The 23,858-nt window shown below is 36.0% G+C and overlaps 2 protein-coding genes across 3 annotated transcripts in view; both read right to left on the bottom strand.

Annotated features, from left to right (window-relative positions):
* LOC124154499 (zinc finger matrin-type protein CG9776-like) overlaps window positions 1–11,408 on the bottom strand; it is a 33,660-nt gene extending 22,252 nt beyond the window's left edge. The window contains exons 1-6 of one of the 2 annotated variants that reach the window (XM_046528273.1): window positions 11,069–11,408; window positions 6,717–7,842; window positions 6,218–6,241; window positions 5,634–6,100; window positions 5,171–5,305; window positions 4,342–4,438 (exon numbers count right to left, since the gene is read on the bottom strand). In XM_046528273.1, coding sequence (XP_046384229.1) covers window positions 4,342–4,438; window positions 5,171–5,305; window positions 5,634–6,100; window positions 6,218–6,241; window positions 6,717–7,842; window positions 11,069–11,074 — 1,855 coding nt within the window. In that variant the 5' untranslated portion in view covers window positions 11,075–11,408. The remainder of the gene's footprint in view (window positions 1–4,341; window positions 4,439–5,170; window positions 5,306–5,633; window positions 6,101–6,217; window positions 6,242–6,716; window positions 7,843–11,068) is intronic. The other variant, XM_046528274.1, reaches the window with a different exon arrangement.
* Window positions 11,409–12,968: 1,560 nt separating this feature from the next.
* On the bottom strand, window positions 12,969–22,429 carry LOC124154496 (protein crooked neck). Its single transcript, XM_046528272.1, has 13 exons — window positions 22,225–22,429; window positions 22,021–22,110; window positions 21,730–21,884; window positions 21,229–21,431; window positions 19,081–19,249; window positions 18,709–18,841; window positions 18,368–18,529; window positions 18,145–18,273; window positions 17,254–17,466; window positions 16,976–17,122; window positions 16,227–16,421; window positions 15,108–15,389; window positions 12,969–13,200 (listed from the first exon to the last, which is right to left on the bottom strand). Exons 1-13 carry the CDS (start codon window positions 22,261–22,263, stop codon window positions 13,042–13,044), a joined length of 2,076 nt encoding a protein of 691 aa, XP_046384228.1. The 5' UTR covers window positions 22,264–22,429; the 3' UTR covers window positions 12,969–13,041.
* Window positions 22,430–23,858: the final 1,429 nt, after the last annotated feature.

Genomic DNA, 23,858 nt, shown 5'->3' with positions numbered 1-23,858 from the left:
AAAAAAACAAGAAAGTAAACTATGAGAGTTAAAGAAAATGGGTAACATCCTTTGTAATATCAACAAATTTGTTAAAAATAATTTAATTCATAACTAATGTTTGTCTAATCTCATGAAAAAAAGGTATGAAAGGAATTCGTAAGAATTCTCTCGGATTGCAAAAGAAGGAAAAACTAGTAAAGTAACAAAAATGGAGATCTGAAATAGTCATAGGATTAAACACACTAAAGAAACAAAAAATAATAGAGTAATTATTCTGTTAATATTAAAAAATCATAATTAACTGATTAATAACAAGGAAAAGAGAAAACAATGGATTATATGTAAAATCGAATAATCATGGGTGACTTTTGATTTGTTTAGAAGAAAAAAACTGGGGAAGTACAACCACTACAAGAGATCTGAGAGAAAATCATTGAATGAACACAACATAAACAAAAGAAGTTTAAAAAAATCAGAAGAACAGCAATAATTCCAGCCTAATCAGAACAATCAGACTAGGCAGGAATTACGAAATTAGTTATGATTAAGATTACATTTTAATTAACAGCAAACCTCTATATAAATCCTTCAATATCTCATGTTTAATTTGATCAAAAGAATACATTTTTATTTCCACGACGATACTGTGTTGGACAAATAATTTAAACTATTTTTTTGATCTTATCAACTGATATATTTTTTTAATCTGTAGAGATACAGTATTTCCCTCTGAAATTACCATGCAGAATGCTTCATCAAAATCTAAATGTAATGCATTTAAGAAGATGTACCATTATTATTCTTCACAGTGGAATGCACTGAAAGTCTACAATATATAAGACAAAATATCAATACAGTGATGAAAAATTAATTTCTGAGGCTTTTCAGAACAGAACTTTAAATTTTCAGTCTATAAATCCCTCTAAAGCTGGTCGGTTTTTCTTCCTGCACTTCAATGTCTGCAATTAAGAGGACTTACACACAAACAAATACCAAATGACTTGATCTGGCATACATGGACCGGTGGAGTAGACGATCATGAACATTTCCATGCTTGACACATTAATTTTTTTCGACAATCAGTAGGTAAAAGGACTTATGCTTTTCCAAACAAATAATTATTTCCAGCAAATACTTAACATTACTACATGATTATTAATTGACATTTTCTACCATTTTCTAAATTAATCAGAGAAGAAAAACACGCTTTGTGGCTATCTAGACATGAATAAAATTTCCAGATTTAAAGAAAATCATATATTTAAGGTCACAGTTCCACTGGTAACAGTGAGACAGCCTTAATATTACTGGTCGGAAAGGGTAGAGCTAACTAGATTCCTACTGAAATTTGAAAAAGTAAAACAATAAAATTTATGATTGCTGTCATGTGCATTTATGATTATGGCTACCACAAGCTTACTTATAATTAGGGACATGCAAAATTTGCAAATGACAGCCCTGTAATGTCAACGGTGTTTATTGTATCACGATTAACTATGCTTCCATTTTCCAGGAAAGACTAAAAACAGTGTTTAAAGCAGTTTCCATAAATTTTGTAATGCAGCAATTCCTTTGTTTTATGCAATGGGATTTATTCCCCATTTCTATTCCAAATAAACTCAGTGCCAGCTGACTTACCCCTCAATAATGACTGAATAATATATAATGTGCATAAATTGCTTAGTGCAGGTTACCTATTTGCTAAACTCTATCCCAGTCAACGGTACAAGAAACTTGGAGCTGAAAGGTGGGCCTACTATAAGGATAGCACATAATTAACATCCATTATTTTGCCATTATAATATATGTACCACTTTTGACTTTAATACAACAATGCCACCTTTTGCATGTCTCTACTAATAATACTTCACCCAAAAATATTCTATTTCATTAGCAATTTTAATTTTTTCGAGGTTTCCTGATAGATTTTCCACAACATATTTAAAAAGAGGATTAACTTTTACACGAATATATGTACTTCAGTATGAACTAGTTTGCTCTTACATAAATGTACACCTAAGACAAGAGTGAAGCGCCTCATCTGATTGGATGGAGTACTGACCTTGATTTTCTTTCCTTACAGCATCCTAGAGGATCTGGATACCTACCAAAACTGACATCATTGCCACAATGTGAACCCAGACCCTCAGGATCACGGATCAACTTTAGCCATCTCATGATGCATACATAAAGCTACAAAAAAACTTTGTTTGCTTCAGGAAAACTAACATGAAGAACGAAGAACGGAAATGTCATTAAATTTAATGTAGCATAGCAATTTTCTCTCAGGCTACCATTTGGATGTGCCACAGACTCCTGATTATCCGGCTGCAGTTTATCCATGTCGCAGCTTATTAGTGCAAGAGTTTAACACTTCTTTGATGTTTTCCGTGATCTTCATATAGAATCAACCAGCCGTAAAAGCATCAGGACATTTGCATTTTAAAACAAGGCTACAACCAGTCATATTATTTCCATTAGAATCCCCTTTGTAAAGGGAATTATATTATTTACTTTTTGTCAAGGGATGTTTCAAGTTTACTTGGACGTCTGCTTTTAAATACAGATCACAATCAGCGGCAGGAAAAAACTCTTGATCAATTTTAGAAGATTCTTTAATGGTTAACCAATCGCTAATTAAAAGAAATGTTGTCTACGATCTATAATAGGGTAGTTTCCTTCATCAAAGAAAGCGAAAGGGATTGATTGCTATTTGTTACCCACCATTAGTGTATTCATAACATACAAATTATTTGGTTTTAGAAAATCCCAGTTTAGATGTATGTTAATGGTCAATTTTAACCTCATTTGAAAAAGGACAGATTGGCGACTAGGCGATGCCACTCCACGTGACGTCACAGGGACCCAGATTCTTTACGGGTAGTCAGGAGTTTTACATCGTCTGAGATTACCAATGCATGCATGTGGCACAGAGCTCAGGGAAACATTTCTTAATAATCACCTATTAAAATTGCCTATGGTCAGAAAGTTTCCTTCGTTTGATAGGGTATTAATAATCCTTATTTAAGCCAAGCGCTACCAGCTAGCAGCTTGCATAGCAGCGAAGCACATACCCTCACCCCAAGGTCACCTCACTCGGCGGTAGCGGGAACCAGGATGACGTCACACGGGGTTTTCCCAGCATTCATACTTAGCCGTCGCGTATTCGCGTGCTTGAAAATTTTCACTTTTCATTTAATAGCGAAAAATACATATAGTCATTTAAAAATCTAAAAGCGTGAAATACGTATTCCAGAAGTAATAATCTTTCGATTTAGGTAATAAAAAAAAAAATAGGAAACCACCCTATTGCATATTGCACACCGAAAATTTGCAATTATTGCCGTGGTCTCGCATTTGGTTGAATATGGCCCAGAGGAACCAGAAATTTCATCACACACGGACGAATTTACGCTGTGACTAGTCAAGGTCAAAATGGAGAGGAAGGGAATAGTAGAAGTGAAGACAGCGGGGGAAGCGGAAGGAGAGATAGCATGAGTCATAGCCTGGCACTTGCCTGCGTACACAAATTGCCAAAAGTCCTGGTTTCCAATAACCGCTGATGCACACCTATTCTATTCACGGAAGCTCTGTGTACATCTTATCTAAACATCATGGTGGGTGATCGCATTCAGTGATCTCAGAACCGCATCCCACTGCAGTTGCATACCGGGCAACTTGCACGAGATGCAACTACGCAGCATGACAGTGTAGTGTCCGCCGTTGAGCAGCGGTTTTGAAGCATTCCAACTTGCAAGTCAATTTTCTGAATCTCGTAGACACGGGTGCGTGGTTTTCGGAAACCAGACATTACATGGAGCAGTAGGAATCGGAGTGTCATCACGTTACCGCCGCTATAAAGATCGCGTCGGGAAAAGATAGCTGTGACTGATTCCGGAAAGCAATGTAAAACAGCAGAAAATGTGCATCAATAATATCAAATTGTTTGATTTACTTGAATTATAAAAATTACATGAAATAATTCTGAAAGTTTGGATTACTCGTGTTTTCCGATTATTCCCGCCGCCTCTCCCCTTCATTAGACCGGATAATCGGGATATGCTGTATATATTACTTCAGAATCAATTTTTGATACTTCTAAATACTTTAGGTGCCTAAAAAACACTTTGTGAGGTGGTACACTTTGGAGGTAATACTTTGAAACAATCTATTTTCTACAAATACACACTAAGGAATGTAAGGCAGATTTCTAGCTTCCAAAACCATCAAATATTTCATCTCAAAATTAACGAGAGCTACCACTAACAGAAGGCAGTAAGTAAAACCAAAACGACTTCCAAATTTACATGTGACTGATTGCTACTATTCTGGAGAAAAGGCATTTTATTTCCACTGTACCTGACATCTGATGCTGCAACGGAGGTGGCTGTGTCATGTCAGGAAGGACTACCCCCGCTTCACTCCATTCTGGATGAACTTGGTGAGGGACAAACTCCTGAAAAACAAATCACAGCTCTCTTTACATCCCATAAAGAATTCACAGGTCATTTATGCATGAAAATTTTGAATTTATGAACTGAAATTTTGTTCTAATTTGCAATTATCAAAAACATTTCATCATTCCACTGCTTTTTTAAAAAGAAAACAGCACAAGTTAACACTAAGTTAAATGCAACAGTGGAGAATAATCAAGCTAAACCAGTCCTTTACAAATATCAAGTTTTAAGACCAAAACTTACCTTTCGAATATGGGCCATAACCACTTTATAGTTGAATCATTTGATATTCCTTTACAAGTTACAAAGCATAATGATACCATTTTTGAGGCAGTATTGAAACAAAAAAAACATCAGTAAGTAAGCAATAAATATTTACATGGCAAAAATAATTAGTGTCAACATCAATTGAGCTTCGATTTCATTTAACTGCATCTTATCTGTGGCACACAACAAAATCAGTGGTTGGCTCACACTCTGGCAGATAGACACCATTCCAGCATTATCTTGGAGTTGCTACAAATAATCAGTCAACTGACTTGTGGACATGCTGATCAGCAGTTATCATTTCATAATTCTGAAGAAGAAAATCACTGAAAATGAAAAGGTCTCCTCTCGGCATTGTTTTCCTCAGTAATTTTCATAACTCTTTCGTAATTTACTGATAAAAACTCTATACTCTTTACGTAATCTTTCTGCTACTAAAACTTTCTCATTCAAGTAATACTTACTCCACCATAAGTAGGCTGCATCGCACTTTGCTGGTAGTACGCTTGATAGTTGTACATGTCATATCCCGCGTGGCCTGCCTGATGGTACCCTGCTGCTGACATGTCAGGCTGAGCTGCATACGCAGTGTAGGTCCCCTGCACACATTAAAATTCAACCAAATTTTCAATCCACTGGATTCACAAGAAATTCTCACACAAACAAAAAAAGGGTACAAACCCAGTAACAACAATGAAAAGCCATTGCAATTCCATGATGTCAGATGCTAATTAGACCTTTTGATCCCTTAAATTTTCCATTCCATGATGCACACCAAGATTATAAGAAAGCATTCACAGACAAAATAGCATAATGAACAAGCTATCCTGTAAAGAATATTATGCTAAAGAAGATTATCATCTACACATAACATATGCAATGCAAAAACTCAAGAAGTAACAACCACAATGGAAAATAGCATCTAACCGGATAGACAGTCGAAGCAGCTGCTGATGCCATTCCTCCGGAATCCATCCCAAACTGCTGATGTTGCTGGTGCATGGCAGAATAATCATGGGCAGGCTCCACAGGCTGCTTCCATGCAGTGTCTTGTTGCGCAGGTTGGCCCACACTAGAACCAGCCCGACGAGGATCTCTCGAGTGAGCACCAGCCCTCGACGAGTAAGACGAATGGTGCTCATCTCTACCGTCCGCGCCCCTCTCTGGGCTGTCCCTGGAATCTGAACGACTGCTTCTACCTCCCTGGCTAGAAGACGATGACGAACTTCGTCCCCTCTTCCTTGAACCAGATGGGGGACTTCTCTTGCGGGATGATTTACCTGACTTGCGTCCAACTGGGGAGACAGAGTGGCCCCCTTTCCCACTCGAGACGGTGCTGCCTCTTTGGTGAGGGGAAATGCTGCGGCCCCTCTTCTTGGGGGAGCCATCTTTACCTAATGTTCATGCAGGGGATGGAGGACAATGAAATGTAATGAAAATAGAGTAGCCTACAACACATTATTATCAATTATGCATTCCACAATTTTGATACTCAAATATACTCAATGCACCTTTATTTGATACCACAGGCACCGCTATCATGAAAATAAAAACAAAGATTATCATTAAACTGCATCTACTCTTTCCTCTCTTCTCCAGTACTTATACACCTAAATAATTAACAGCAGCATAGTCACAGATGTATATACATATCCTCATTCAGGCAAATTAAGATTACTGATTAATAAACTATCCATCCATTACGTGGGGTTGCTTCCCAAAAAACAAATAAATATACACCCAGCTCCAATCCATGAAGTATATGTAGGTCAGGAGGTAAAATAGATGCCATAAAAATATTCAGCGCATGATACAGAGAAGAAGATTATTGAACACAAAAGCAAAAATATGGAGGAGTCTCATTTCCTTAGAGATGGATCGTACAAAGAGAAATTAAGAAAAACTTTTAAAATTAATTTAATTTAATAACAATAAATAATACTTAATGACACCTACAATGAGATATTAATTATAGCATCACAAGCAACTGGAAATGGAGAAACACAATACCTCTTGAGCGTTTAGGTGAACTTTCCCTCTTATCAGTGACACTGGGGCTGTAAGCTCTTCTCTTCTCTGGTGGTGATTGGCTTCTCAATTTGTAGGCAGCAGGTGGGCTCAATTCCCTCCTGTTTCTGGGCCAAGACCGCTCCTGGCTGTGGTGCTGAGCTGATGGACTACGATCCCTTGTCCACCCATGCTTCCGAGAAGCAACAGGACTGTATTCCTCCGCATCTGCAGCAGGGCTTCCTTCTTCCCTCTTCCCATGAGCACCTTTTCTCCGAGCAGCAGGTGACTCTCCCCCTTCCAGAGCTTTACTCGAGGAGAGGTACCTTGGGTCATAGTACTGTTTACCTGAGTCACCCCTTCCAGAATATCTCTCGTCTTCGCCAGCAGCTGGATTGTTTGGAGAGAGACTCTTCTTGCGATACCCTGCATTATCCTCTCTGCTCCACCCCCTCTTGCTCCATTCACGTGAGCCATGGGGATTTGCTTCGGCATCATATGGCTCACGATAATTATCATTATCTCGATATGCAGGGCTCCTGCCTCTAGTGCGTGTTGCGTAATTTCCAAATGTTTTATCATCAATTATTTCATACTTTTCGTAAGGTCGCTGTCTCTCATATGATTTTCTTGCTCCCCTGGAGGCTCTCCTGAAACCACCTCTGCCCCTGAGATACTTAGAGTTATATCTCTGCAGACCAGCTTGCAAACTTTCATCATCAAGAACGTATTCTTCCACAATTAAAGAACCATCATTGGCAAATTCTGTTCCCTCTACAACCCACTCGTCCAATACTTCATTACCCTCAGCATTATCTGTAGCCAATTCAAATATCTCTCCTTCATCCAGGTCCTCCCGACGACTACCACGGCTACCTACCCTTGACCGCCCAAAACTCATTCTGCGACCAGGCCACCTATTTCTGTACCTACCCCCGGCTCCTCTTCTCTGACCTTTCCAATTCAAAAATTTATCATCTACTTCAGGGGGGTAATCATCCTCCCTGTCAAAATACAGCTCATCATGCAAATTCCCTTTGTCTCCCTCACGGGAACTTAACTCGGAAATTCCTCTTTTTTCTTTCGAACTAGTCCTTCGCACAATTCTCTCTTCACTTGGCTCATCCAGCTGAAATATAAACAGATTTTTAATTATTACCATCAACGAAAGACTTCAAAGTAACAGGCAATGCAAACTTAGAGTGAACTCTTTATTTAGATTTTTCACCATGCAGTTTCCATACTTCTTTATGCATAATTTTATATTCTTTAACATTTCCCTTTCAATTACATTTGTGTACAACATACAAAATATACATACTCCAAACCCATTCTCTCATTATTATTCCCTACTCATGGCACAAATATTTCTCAATAGTAGAGATCCAATGAATTAAGTTAGCATTTATGAAATTATTTATAGGTTTGAAACTAACAGATTAGGCAGAAAAAATGTATCAATAGCCTGTACCACGTTTTAAGTTCAACATTGCCCTTATTAATAACAGTGTACATAGCTCAGTGTTAATTCAGTTTACCTTTCTTTTGTCACATAAAGAAAAATTACTTAATGTTCAGGTAATACAATGAATAATTTTGTTGTTAAACATATATGGACAATGAAAGAGATTATTTTGAAGCACAGGGATATGTTAGTGCTATTATATTTTATTACACATAATTAACTGTTTGATATTCTGCTCAAAAAGCATGGATAGGATTTCCCTGAATAGTCCACAGTAAAATCAAAATGTAGATGATAGCATAGCAAGTGCTCAATGTTGACTGTAATTGACTGACTGCTTTGCAAGTTATGAATCGTCAAAATATAAGCTTTTCTTGAATATCCCCAAAAATGGGGTACTTTTCTTCATGAAAACAGCAATACAAAATATTACAATGACTTACAAAGAGAAATTGGAGTCTAAAAAATGAGGTCAAACAAAGAAAATGAAGATTAACAATTTAGTAGCTAGTCTGTATCCTTCATTTACCTAGTTTTATGTATCCAAATTTGAGACTTCAAGATTATGGAACCAACAGCAATACAGTATACCAAAGCAATTCCCTTCCACTACGGCTATGCATTCAAGATGGTTAAACGAAATATCCCAGTTTTCCAAACGTTTAGTAGTCATAATATGGTTGGGGAGAATATTAATCAGACCAATTTATTAGAATACAAACTTAAGGAATAATAGCTAATTACCTTGTCACTGATTACCAACCTATCGATATGAGCACAGTTACAAATCGAGATAAAATCTAAATTCTGGTAGTCTTTATCTTTCGTTTGAAATTAACAAGATATTCGAATACCACCCTAAATGAAACCCAAATCGATCACCATGAAGCTATCCTGGGTTTGAACTCAAGCCAAAATATTACTTAATTATTAACACACGAAATACAAAAGTTTAGCCTAACCGAATGTTGGTAGAAAGAGATTCTGGATTTTATTTCTTTTATACACGAAAGTCCTCCATAGTTCTGAAAACAGAAAGATCTTGAATCAATGAAACTTGGTCGCATTGCTTGAACAAGTTTTCCTTTATTAATTCTATTCCCACAGCACTTACTGTTACATGATGATAACAATGTATTTCAGTTTGTCAAAGCTACTTGATGTGAAGTTGCACGGAAGAAACAAGGTGAAATACCCTTACAATTAATAATTATGGAATAAGAATAACGGAGTCATCCCAATTGAATGAATTATATGTTTCTAGAGGCCTGTTTATACGGAGTATTAACAAGTACAAATTATGTCTAATGTATGAATGAACACCAAAATGCACAGAACACAACTTATGTGAATGAATTAACAGAAAATAGAATGTGTTCCAATTCGGTTCATACATTTGTATATGTTCCGTCCCGGTCCACAAAAATCATTCACACAAACAGACATTAACTTGTACATGTTAATGCACCATGTAAACAGGCCGAATATGACTGGGAGCTTTCTCAAGCAGTTTTCTTTGATGTTCCTTACTAACCAGGCCAATCTCCTCAGCTTTTATGGACTCTTTGCCTCAAACTCAAGCAAATTAGGTAAAAATTTAACTTAATTTCATGACTATCGATTTTCAACCTATTTTGTGACTGCCAGCTCAAAGGGACATTCCTCTAAATTTCTACTGCAATGCCAATGTTCATCATCTTCCATGGCTCATCCCATGCACCCCACCAATCCAATAAAAATGTGATTATTTTTTCCTCACTCAAATCTGCAAGAATAAAAAAATAAAAAACTAACCAACCATTTCTATAATCAGCAAGAACTAACTATCATCAAAATGTCATTTCTGGCTACCTATCCTTTTATCTCATCTAAACCTCCTAGTGAGTAACCTCATTCCTTCCTCACATGTAGCTGATGCTTAAGCTACCTCTCAACCATTACCAGCAGCCAATCACATTTTTTCTTCCTTCCCCAAAAAATTATATTTTCACAATCATGTTAAATGCAAACCATTAGTAACTCAAGTGCTCTGCCCATGAAGCAGCAATAAATTATATTAAAATATTACAAAAAATAACCTAATATAACTGGGACTTATGTTAAGATCGGTACTCTACAACCAAGCCAATGCATGACTGTATTTCGTACTTGTGAAATAAAATTGTAGAATGTAAAAATCGGAGTCAGAATCTTGACTTGCTGGTATTTTTTCATAATACATCAAGGGCTATTTTCGTCTAAATACAGGCAGATTGTGCAAAATCATGTAAGGCGACCATCACCGATTTCTCTTTTAAACGTTATAAGTGCAAAAGAAGCATCCTCGGGGACTGTCACCTATTATCCCTCCTCCTGTTTTGAGATGAAACCCCCCTTCACAACGACACTAGTGCAAGCATTACTATTCCTATTAAGTTTTCAATCAGACTAACAACCTCCAAAAATTATGTACATTCAGCACTACGGTGATAAGAATTATTTCAGATCAGCGTATCCACATATCCAATTCAAGAGTATTAGAAGTTTCAGATGAACGATTCGATGTTGATACCGTCACTTGAAAATTATGATTTATAATAATATTCTCCACGGCTTAAAAAAGCACTAATAACAAATAAAAACTCCACAGATGATATCTCCGGTATGAATTGACGAAGTCTTTAATGTCAATACCATAATATATTTTCATAAAATTTCCGTACCTGAAATTGCCATCAATGGTGCGAAAGAACAATAACAGGAAAATAAAAATATTCTTCCATAACAAACATTGACTATCATCTTCCACGTTAAGCAAAAAAAGAACACTGAAAATTTCTCTTTGTATGGCATCTCTTTCATTTATGGGCTTGAGATACTTTCCGATAACAAGGTGAACAAATTTACTTACATCCATTTGTCTCGATGATTCTACTAGGTTGGAACACCGCCTTCCACAAAACCGTGTTTATATCTTCTTGTTGCCACGAAATAAATATCTCGCTGGTCTTCTAGTAAATAACTGGCGGTGATCAAAAAAACCTGAGTGTTTACAAAAACATATCAAGTCATTTAAGCCCACCAGTCCTTAGATTACACTCCGAAAATCAAAATTATGGGCTAAGTAGGTAATAAGTGGCGGCTTGATCAAAACAAAAGCACATGATCATCTAAAAAGCACATACATCACACGGCATTACACCCACGGAATTACATGGACGACATCTTTCAAGACAGCCGTGTGTACATGCCGCCTGGTCAAAAACACGACAACATTCGGTCGAAAGAATTGAAATAGAACCGTTATTAATGATTATTTTACAATATCAAATAAAAATATTATTAACACCTTTAATAATTATTTGATATGCATATAAATGAACAGTGCCTATGCTAAAATTGTTAACTTGATATGCATACCTCGGCATAGCCAACTTTACAAGAATTAAAACCTATCCGTTCTTCATTTTAAACACAAATATGACAATGAATATGACCTATTTCACTCATTAAGTAGGTTAAAAAATATTCAAATTACATTTGAATACTCCATTCTACAATTCATCGCAAAAATTTTGCTGAGCAACTGACATTTTTTTCAATCTACAATATCTTTCGCGCCATTAATTCAAATAACAATCCGTCTCGAATGCTTAGTTAAAGTTCATAAGCGACTTTGAATTGATTTAAAGAAAAAGAGGTGGGCCGCCGTAAATTATGTTTGATAAGCTCGAACAAAAAGGGTTAAGTCAAGTGATCAACTATTTAATATCCTTTTCAAAAGTGAGACGCTTCGGTTTTAAGTTTTTATTGGAAAATTGGAGCTAACTTCATCATTAGAAATTGTTGATATTTAAAACAAAATCTGACATCTGGAAGTGTCTGAGGTGAGATCTTGATTTCTAAAAGTTTGAATTATCTAAATTTAACTTTTTCGATTGTGTCATTATTTTTTTATTATTTTTGAAAGATGTAATAAATTCTATTAATATTGTTTCATCTCTTTATTCAAACGATCAGTCAACCTAAGCACGGATAAATGTGCATTCAAAGATCTTGATGTAGTCACAGCTACCTATTAAGTTACTTAACCTTTGCAGGAGCCAAATGGGGAGATAGGAAAAGTGTAAATAACCGATGTAGCAGAAATGACAGCTGTTTGTATCAGCCAGTGCCAACAGAGCAAATGGTGTATTGTACACGAAGCACATGGGTTGGATCTGAATTGACAAAACAAAATTTGATTTTGGTTGCTCTCAAATGACCAGTATTGGTGACTGAAATAGCACACAATGTTAGCGTGTGTCGCCGACTGCCTACAGCTTCATTCTGACTTGACCAAAATAGTTACAGAGTAGTCGTGGTTGGATGATGTGTGCCAACAATAATTTATGGTTGACTGATGATTCCTAGCCTTAGCTGCGATAAATAACACACATTGCTATGGAATTACATACAGAGTCTCTGACTTTACTCAAACATGACCGATCCACTGATTATCATTGCTCATGATCTATTCAGTAGGTACCCATGTGGTGAAAATAAAATCATAGTTCCATTAGTGCATGCTTGCCCTTACATAATGATTTAACAGCTATGCCTAGACACACTTGAAGCAATCAGAGACTGCATGTGTATCACCACAACTGGCTATATAAAGGTATGTTTTACTTATATTATTTTTTTTCCAAATGTAAGAAAATCGGTCTCTGTGAAACTGACTTGTGAGCTGCTTTCGAACACATTACATAACATATACGTTTAAGCATGAAATTGATAAAATTGGTGGATCATAAGAGAGTGCAACATGATAGAGTAAAAATCTTTACTATAAAAATAGAATATTTACACGTCATATGTACACAAAAACATTGAAATTTTATGTTAACTTTCATTGTCATTTTCTTCATCCTCATCAGCTTCAGGGGATATTTCTTGTTTCTTCTTCCATGCTTTCGCCATTGCCAGCAGTTTGAGATTTGGTTTGACAGCTTCATCTTCAGGAAATATATAATCAAAGAATTCTTCCCATCCAACTTCACTCTGAAAAAATTAACGTAAATTGTTACACAAAATATAATAGGCCAGCAAAGTTTGAAAACAGCCAAATGCTGCTATATTAGCAAATTACCTCTAACCTTTGAATGTGTACACAAAATATATGCAAGAAAATTGGCTTCCATGACATCAAACTATAAGTTCAACTGAAGTCGGGTGAAACAGTAAAAATTCACATACAGAATAACACTCACTACAACTGTTAAATTTTTGGTGGTCCCCTCAGTCATAAGAATAATGGTCTAGAGAATTATTAGAAGAAAATTTTGACTGCAGAATGCATTTACTGACATGTTCTGGATCACACAAACCAGTGGCCAGTGCACTGCCACATGCCAGCCGCAAAAAACAGGAGCGGACATTGTCTTCAACAAATAAAACAGCCAATAAACACGTTCCTCTTAGATATGACACTTTTTTCACAATTAAGTACATAAAGGCTTTAAAAATTGTTTAAGGAATTTTTCAGAGTACATTTGAATTTTTAATGATTTAAAAAAAATCATTATTTTCAAGTAAATAAGAGGAAAGTTTGCGAAGCCAAAAATCTTCTGACGATTTCAGTGAAACTCACATTACAAACTACAAATTCATTGAAACTTTACTCCAGCACCGTTGAGCTTTGCAATAATTATACTGCACAACAACAAATCCACTACTTTTTGAGTCCCCTGAATTTCATTATGCTAAGGTTCTACTGTAGGGGAACATTGTAAACTATTATTTAAGGAGCTACGGATTATGACATTACATGGTCAAAGTATATTTGAATGTCTATTTAATGTAAAAGAGAACCTTGACAGCCATAAAACTGGTGCTGATGTAATAAAAAAGTGTCTATGTGTCATTAAAAAAAAAGGTAAAAATAATTTGATACAGCCTCAATGCAAGCTTTCAACTAGAATTTTTTTTACTATGTTAAACTATGCCTTTTTAAACACCGACTACAAGAGGCCAGAGATTGCATATTTCCAAAGTTCAAACATTCTATTCACTAAATGAAGTTTTGGAGAGCAATAAAATGAATTACGATTTATAGATTTAGCTTTTATTGAAAAAGACCCTGTGTTGTGTTTAATGTTGAACTAAGTATTATTATTATGGCTCGCTCAGAATAGGAGGGAGTTTAGAAAGTGGCTTGTGGAACCGGACGCCTCACAGCAAAAGGGGATAAGAGAAAGAAGAAGAAGTATTATTATTAGTACTGTATATAGTAAAGCAGGCAGTTTCCAATTGACCCTAAGCCTTTGGCATGGCTGAAATTTTTTTATCCTCTCTTCTCTTACAACCTATTTCCTCCATTCCACTCAGTGAAGCATAGAAATCCTCCATTGGTAGGGACCCACCCCTTCTCTGATACTCTCCCTCAGGGGATTGCCACCATCAACTCTAACCATTCGTTTGGCCTAAATGCAGAGCTTACCCTTTGTGATGATAGCTGATCATGCATGTCAGGATACTTCAGGAATATTAGTAAAATTGGACATTGACATATTTCCACCGGGTTTTATTTAGACACAACGGGTTTCATTGTTACAAAAAGCATTATCAAGTGTAACATAAGCCTATCGATCTACCGTATATATCTGAATATAGTCCCCCCTTTTTTCCAAAAAATGCCCCTGGAAAAAGTACAGAGGGGTTTTCAAGCATATTTTTTAAAATTTTTCGCAAAACTGAGGCCTCAAAATAATTCAGAGGGGGTGATATATTCAGAGGGGGACTATATTTGGAGAAATACATTAATTCAATTACACAATCTAAATCCCATATTACAAAATTCCCACTAAGTATGACCTGAAGTCATTGACTCAATTTTTAAAAAGCTTCATCAATTTTCTGTGAAGGATAATGAAAAAGTAAAAACAAAAAACCTCAGAAATGAAACTCACCCCATCCTCAGCTCGAACGCGTTGTCGTCTCTTGATACGGCGAGGCATGAGCTGCTTGACACGGTTTTGGCTGTTCTCATCTCCCAGTCGGGCTTCAAAATCCCTCCAGGCCTCCAACAACAGAACCCGTTCCTCCTTCTCTGAGGGACCTCGGCTCCGCAGTGACTGGTTTGCCCGGTCGTATATTCTCCTCGCCCGGGATATACGTTCCTCCTCACCCTTTGACTCATCTTCACCCTCTTCAATAGCAGACAGCTCAAATTGAGCATAACTCATCCATACCTAGAGATTCAATATTAGACATTAAAATATAAATTTGTTATCTTTCATGATGCGAGGCACGATGTGGTGGAAGTTTTTAATATTAGTAAAATTAGACAATTGCAATGTCCAATTTTACAAATAAATTTGTTACACAAATATAAGCATAAATGGAATGGTTATTAAAAAAATTAAAATTAAGACTAATCAATAAAAGAGTCGCAACAAACTAATTTCCCAATTATTAATGATAAGATGCAATTGAAGACACAAAAAATGATGGATCACGTACTTACTACTACGTCACTTGACATTTAATATGGACAGATCACCATCACTTCAGTTTCGCACACTGAACATTTCCATTAAAAGGTGAAAAGTATGCTAGAGTATCAATTATGTATGATGAAAATATAATTAGCAGACAAAATATTTTTGTCAAAAATATTATAAAAAGTTGACAACGCACTAAAGAGTTGAATGTGAAAGAGAGTGCAGAAAGAATGTGGCTGTAAGAAATTGTTTCAAAAATGAACATCTAGTACTCCATGAATTGATAAATCCAGGAAATCATCACAAGTTAAATATTTGTGATATTTTGATTCATCCAATAAAATAAACCTCGGTCAACTTAAATAAGAAATAACATGGAAAAAATGTATTATTGAAAAAATGGAGCATATAACTTTTATCCAGAAATTTGCAACACTTGCTACAATTATTAAAATTTATTTACCTATTTCACTCACTACTTTCATATCTACCGAGCTGTTTAATACATAACAGTTCCATCACATCCTTTGAGAATCATTCTCATTAAAAATAACTAACACTTAACAAAAATGTATCATACACTACCTTGACATGAAGTGTCCTTTCCAATAACCTTTCATACAGCTCTCTTGCTTTATCCATTTCTCCAAGCCCAACTTCAAAGTCAATATATGCCTTCCACAACAATTCTGGCATATCCAAGCGAGGCTGATTGACTGCCAATTCATATATTGCTCTAGCTCTGTCATTATCCCCAAGAAGTGTCTCCAGCTCAGCAAACTGAAATAAGAAAACCCAATGCTCCTGACATACTTGCAAGAAAGTACATAAATACATTTATAGGAAGTAGAGACAGCATCCACCAAAAACTAAAAAAGAAAGCACCAAAATCAGTGGGATAGCCAGGAATTTTGTTCAGGGGGGGGAGGGTCCAAAACCAGGAAGGAAATTTTTTGAAAAACAGGTCACTAATTAGAGGGTTTTAAACTAATTTTAACACAGTAGAAAAAAATTCAGTTGTCAAATAAATCTTTAGATAAAACATGATTTTTCAATATTTTGTTCTTTTATGAAGGAAAGTAATTGTGTTCTTGTATTTAAGGGGGGAGGAGGAGGTTTGGACCCCCCAGACCTCCCTCCACGCTACACCACTGACCAAAATATTTTAAAACATTTCATTTCAAGTTCAGAGTCAGAAAAGCCTGATAAAGCAATTTATTACATAAACCTGATGCGTGGCAACTTTAAAAAAGAAGAAAGAAAGTTTTCAATTGCTGTCATTATTTTATGTTAAAGGAACTACATATGTGACAATATTGTAAACAATACTGTACCTTCATCCATGTGATGCAATTCTCAGGACCAAATTCAAGAAATTTTTCATACAATATTCTACATCGATCAAATTCACGCAGCTGAATTTCAAGATCAATGTAGCCTCGGAAAAGTTTGTCTTTGGGACATCTACCAAGTGCCATACCCTAAAATATTGAAATAAATATACACATTGTAGCAAATGCTCACATACATAAGACCCACGGCAGTTCAAAAAATTCAATCATAAAAAGAATTATGTAGTAAAATTATCAATGAAAATAATGGTCGGCCTTACCAAGGTTTTTCTAGCAGCCGTGAGGTTCTTTTGTCGAATTTCAAACTGAGCATATAAAAGCCACATTTTTGTGAAGGTAAATATTTTATGGGGTATTAATTCCAAACAAGCACGGTATACTTGTCTTGTGCGTTCCATATCTTCAGCTTCTAGTTCTTCGAACAGGGCATAATTAATCCATAAATATATATACCGCCTCCAAAATTGTTTTTCCTGGAAATAAAACACATGAAAAACTTAAGCAATGTGAAACAGAGTTCTAACTTTCATTACAAAAGCTTCTTAATTGAATTGAATTAATGAAAAGATCTTTAATAGGAGCACTTTCAATTTTCATACGCTCACACACAGAATTATACAGTCTGGATAAAAAATAAATCCTAAATCTTCCATATTTTCAAAATGCGAGTAATCATAAATTAGTGTACAGCAACTTGTAAAGTACTGTAGGTCACAGCATTCAAATTCACTAAAATGGCGGTAGAAATTTCTAGCTACTCATAACAGATCAAACTTTTGGTCTGTTAAAGTGATGATTGCTAACAGAGGTGGTTATAATCTTCAAATTTTTAAGTCATACTGGACAGATGCTCTGGCCTCTGAACATTAAAAACAAGCTATCATGAGCTAACAAACTTCACATCTATTCACTTCTCTTTTATCTTCTAATGATTTAAATCTAAAACTGATCATTTAATTCATTCTAAAAATAAGTCAACACTTTCACTGCTGATCACTTTGATGTAAACTATTTCAATTTCTAGCACTAATTTCTTGTCAAAACAGCAAGTCAAATGAGTACCTCCATGGCAAACAAACCAAGACTACAAAGGATAAACAGGTGAATCGTCAGCAATGAAAGCGTTTAACATATGAATAAGTCTAGCATACCTTAGTAGGAGGAACATTGGCAATGGCACGTTCGTAGGTTTCCCGAATGATCTCCAAGTTACCCTCACTTTCTACCAAGCGTAAGTAATCAAACCAGGCATCATAGTTTTCTGGGTTGACTTTTACTTCCTGGAATCCAAAAAAAATAAAAGTATTTTAACCAATTCATCAAAAAAGAAAACTAAGTCAGTTCTCAACAACAGTATGCATATGCTGTACCTACCTCTTCATATTGAAACTTCCTTTTACTGACAATAACATCCTCAATACCAGTCCTGTCACCATACTTTTTCTCATGAACTGTGTATGCCTTATAAAGTTCTTGAGCTCTCTCTTTGGGGATGTGATCGAGGGCATACTTGTAAATAACTCGAGCACGGTCATGCTAAAGTAGACAGGAACCATTAATTTAAAGAATTTTATCTAAAAATCGTTATAATATTATTTACACAGATCATCCATGAGTAGGCAAATTCATTTACATTTACTCATTATTATGTGCTTAAAAGCGTAAAATCAGGAATATCAAACTGAACAAAAATAGAAACAGTACTCCTGGCTCACCTCTTTCTGTCCTTCCTCAAATTTTGCAAATGCTATGTACAACCTTTCATCCATAGTTTCTTCTCCAAAGAATTCTACAGCTCTTTCATATACTCTCCGAGCACTTGCGATAAAGTTATGCTGCTCTTCAAACCTAAATAAAATTACATGAAATAATGTTGTGAAAAATATGTGATGCTATAGGCATGAATAAATAATTTTGCACAAATCAAGAAGTTCTAGTGTATTAGTATGAATTAGTTAGACCATCCAACTACAACACTAAAATTTTACTACTGACTTACAACAAAATATAATGAAAAGATATGTATTCTACAATAGCAATTGGCATCCAGTACAAAAAAGAAACAGCATAACCCATGTGCTGATTACCTTGCGAATTTTATCCAGTTTTTCACATCTGGATGAACATACACAAATCTTTCATATATTGCTCGGCTACGATCAATTTCTTTGTACCTCAATTCAAATTTTATGTAAGTCAGCCATGCTTGCTCATCAGGCTCCCATTCCATCCATCTTTCAAATACTTGACGTGCCCCTGAAAAGAATAATGAATGCTTTTTATTTCAGATCTCATTATTAAAAATTATTAGGAATCCACTTCATCAAAACCATTTTGCTGCACTGGAATGTTATTTAAAAAAACCTACACAATTAAGAGTATGAGTTAAATAATGAGAAATACAACTTGAATGCATTGAAAGGTAGACAATACAAAGTACAGTAGACTCCCGATTATCCGGCTGCGGTTTATCCGGGTTGCGGATTATCCGTGCATGATTTTCACTCTCGCTCAATTTTTCCGCGATCTTTGTTTTTAAAAATCCTACGCAAAATCACCAGAATTACTGCATCAATGCTAGGACATACGGGGCTTATCATTTCCGTTAGAATCCCCTTCGTAAAACGGAAGCGATCGCGCTCTAGTTGCATTCACGGGAGCACCGTGTTCCTGTTTTCCAAGCCTCGCAGTGCGCGACCGTGCTCCTTGATCACGGATATAAGTCCCGCAGCAGTTTCAACCCGGGCAACTTGTGCGAGACGCGAGTACGTGGCGTAGTGCCTGACAGTGTAGTTTGCGACGTGTAGCAGTGGTTTTGAAGCATTCGTGCAAACCTTTTTCCTGTATCCGTTATCACACAGCCACGGATGCGTTGTTTTCGAAACCAGGCCATACACAAAGCATTAATAATACGAGTACATCCACGCTATCGTCGCTAAAAAAAAAGATCGCGAACTGGCGAAGAAAGCTCTCAAGGAGTCCTGGAAGCACTCTAAAGCAACACAATAACTGCATAAATAATAATATATTGTTTGTTTTACGTAAATTATGAACATTAAAAGACATTTAACTGAAAGTTTGGATTATCCGTGTTTTCCGATTATTCGTGCCATCTCTCCCCATCATTACCCCGGATAATCGGGAGTGTACTGTATTACTAAATTTCATTTACCTGCAACAAAATGGTCAAGTTCAACAGAATTTAGAAAGATTAAAAATTACCACAGCCCTAAATACATGCACATTAGAATGGGAACACAGGAAAAAATGAACACGTATGGCTAAATTATGATGTAAGGAACACTTTCTGTAGTCTGTATGAAATTTACATCTAAAAGTAGACGATGGCAACATTCCTGTGATATTTCACAACTACAAAAGAGGTCAAAGTCATTAAGTTTCCTTACCATTTGCCAAATATAGCAAGAATATATTTATTTTAAATATTTGTATTGAATTCAGCGCCTTTTTTTTTTGCAATTCTGTGACTAAGAAAGCATTGCAGATGGGCGAGGCTGGTTAATTGGATGTGCCAGACATGAATAAACTTTTCCATCATAATTCAGGTAATTAAGCATCAAGGATGATGGAAAAGTTGTAGATTCAAAAAAAAAAAAAGGATTGATGCCCCAATGACTTTTCCCACCATAACAAAATCTCACACCTGCCTCCTCCAACTACAACAGGCCTCACCCATTTCTCAAAAGAATAAAAGTCTGTCACTTTAGCAAACCAATCAGCCCTGAGGATGATGGAAAAGTTTTCCATTGATACCTCGGCAGGGATGGAGATACCGTCCTGGTAGAAAACCAATGTAAAAAATTAATGCAATACATAAGTGGAATATTCTTCATGGTTCCATTTTTCGGCATTTACGAGCAGTGTATCTGCATCACTACAACAGTTGACTGTGGTGGCAAGGTTGAGGGTAATGTTGTAGCTGGTTTGTGGCACTCTAGATAGCTCACTGCTCCTGAATGTAATGTTGCCACAGCAAGTGGAAAAACCACATTTGCTGGTATGTACTTTAGTTGAACACATGATGCAGTTGAGTCTCAAAATCATTGTAATTGTTTTTGATCGATTAGTTCTAAAAAAGCAACACTTCAAGACAGGGGCATAAGTTATAATTGAGTAACCAGTAATGAAAATATTTTAGGCAAATATACCTTGAAATCATAAACTAATGAATATCACAGAAAAGGAAGAGTATTATTGACTTGAGTATGACTTACCAGCAATATTACCAAGCATTTCCTCCATGTACGTATACTTATACCAAAACTGATTAGCCCTGGGAAGAATGGTAACAGCACGGTCCCATAAATTCCTGGCATGGTTAACTTGTCGATTACGCATCTCCAATTCAGTATACTTGAGCCATAGTGCAATATTTCTGTGATCGACGTCCAATGCTCGTTCATATATTGAACGTGCCCTGTTAGGGGAAAATGTTCGGGGGAAATTTAACACATTTCCATTTCTACTTTTCTCAACCAAATTCAATCATTCATTTTTTCTATTTGCTAAGTTCTAACTTTTCTAAGATAAACAGTTTCATAAGACCCATAAGCAGCTAAAATAGCACTATTCAAACAGCCATATGTTCCACTAGCCTAAATATTGTCAATACGCAATTTTAAGACACTCACAGGGAAATTTGAAAAGTATACAAATTGTATCCAAAATTGTGCTGAGGTAACAAAAAGATGGCCAGTTGCCGAATCATAATTTACCTGTGTACCTCCTTCTGACTTTCCTCCCATTGAGCATACTTGATCCAGTTACTGATAACAGTACGATTTTTCCTAATATTGTCTTCAAATAACTTTCTTTTTCTGTGTTGATAGTCGGCAAGCTCTTCGGGATCCGATATTTTTTGTTTGGGAGGCTAGAAGGTTGAATAAAAAAGTTAACGTAAGGAACATGTCATTAGAGGCTAGTTCGGAACAATAAATGTGACGGGAGCAATGGATAAAAAGGAAATATGCCGTAAATAAGACAATAAATGAAAGAGAGGAACTTACAGGAGGTAATATTTCTAAATCTCTCTCCTTGGCTTCACGGAGCAGCTGCTCGGCAGTAATTTGAATCTCTGCCGGAGCCTTGTTTTTTACCTAAAGAAATTGTAATAAAGGGAATAAATTGTATAGCACGTGTAAGAAAAATATTAACAAGCAGAAAAGTACGAGATGCACGAATCTAAGAAAGGAAAATTGATAAATATTTACCTTCGCCACTTTGGGCATTTTCTGAGGTTTGGCCTCCATATTTCAAAGAAGACCTGGACTATATTTGTTATCAATACGTTTAGAGAACAAGATGTTAGATCAACCCAGAGGGTATCGATATTTAAAGCATTATTTAAAATATTACAGGTAACAACAGACGCCACTTCCTCGCTCCTTGCTTCGTAGTGCGGTTTATTATTTTACGCTCTTCAACTGTTAATTTATATTTTGATGCTTTTTTATTTGACCCGCGGGAGTCAAACCGATTTATATTTATATCTGCACAACTGAAATGTTTTCACGCAATAGTAAGCCGAGGATATCAGAGATATTTGTAAAAATATCCTTTAAAACTGCGATGGAGTATTTAAATAGTCATTCCATGACTAATCCAAAAACAAACCTAATTAATCATGATGGTCATTGACAGGTAGAAAATCCGAACAGCCCTTCCCCCTGGAAAACCTCGGTACGATATTTATTACCTACGATATTACATTATCAACGAGCTGCTGTGCCATACCAAAATGGCAGTGCCCTTGGTTTAATTCTGATGCATGTCCTTTGGCAGAATTAAAGTATGAATCTCAACAGTATTGTAAAATTAAAATAATGATGCATAATGGTATTTTTTATCATTAATGGTATTATTGTTAATTGTATTACTGGACAAAGTATTATCACTACTCATTAATGATCGTTCGCAAAATTGAAATGTGTATACCGCCCTAATAATTATTGAAACTCATATGTCCTTTTGTGGTTGTTGCCCATATAACTTTCATGAATTTTTAACACACCGCTTCTCATTAAATATACATTACCAATTTCACTTCAATGATGCCACAAGCCATATGGACACCCACTTCCCATTCCTCCTGTAGTTATAACTTATTCCCCAAAGTTTCTGGAAAATAGTGCTGAGTGTGCTAGGTATCTACAAATGATTTCTTTACCGGCATCAATGGCGGCAGGGTAAAGTCCTCGTCCGTCAAGCCGAAGGTCCCCGGTTCGAGTCCCACCTGATTAGATTTCCTCTACCCAGGTCATGGTTGTGTATGATAGTCGTTGTTATATGTTATTACCCACCGATGTCTAAAGGCCTTAATTTAGCTCTTTTCGGGGTGATGAAGAGAAAAAAATGAACAAAAAATCCAGTGCAATAACTATTGGGGGCAGAATAAATATTTTTCATTGAGCTAATGGCCTTGAAAAATAAATTACACATGAAATTGGCTTCAACAAGACTCTTCATATTTCTGAAGGCATTTGCATGAAAACTGCTTTTAAAACAAGTATTTTGCATTCAAATTGCAGCTAATAGTTATCCAAAAACAAACTAATTATACTTATGCCCCGTGCATATTTTTACGCACATAGACTAAAAGGGTCAAACAACAGGTATTACATATCATCCCAAAGATCACTCAACCCTGGGATATTTAATGCCACTGATGTAGTTTTGCAAATTATAAAAATGCATTATTAATTGAAAGCAGTTCTGTAGAATAAATATGGGGTTAATGGAATGAATTAACAGCTCTCCTGTGATAGTAAAATAGTTTCAACAATGGAAATGGTACAGGGCAGAATCTGAAGGCTCTTCAAGAGACAGATGAAATCTAAAATAATTA

This window comes from Ischnura elegans, chromosome 2 (genome assembly GCF_921293095.1).
Source record: "Ischnura elegans chromosome 2, ioIscEleg1.1, whole genome shotgun sequence".
NCBI classification, from domain to species: Eukaryota; Metazoa; Arthropoda; class Insecta; order Odonata; family Coenagrionidae; genus Ischnura; species Ischnura elegans.
This window is presented reverse-complemented; position numbering and strand designations above follow the sequence as displayed.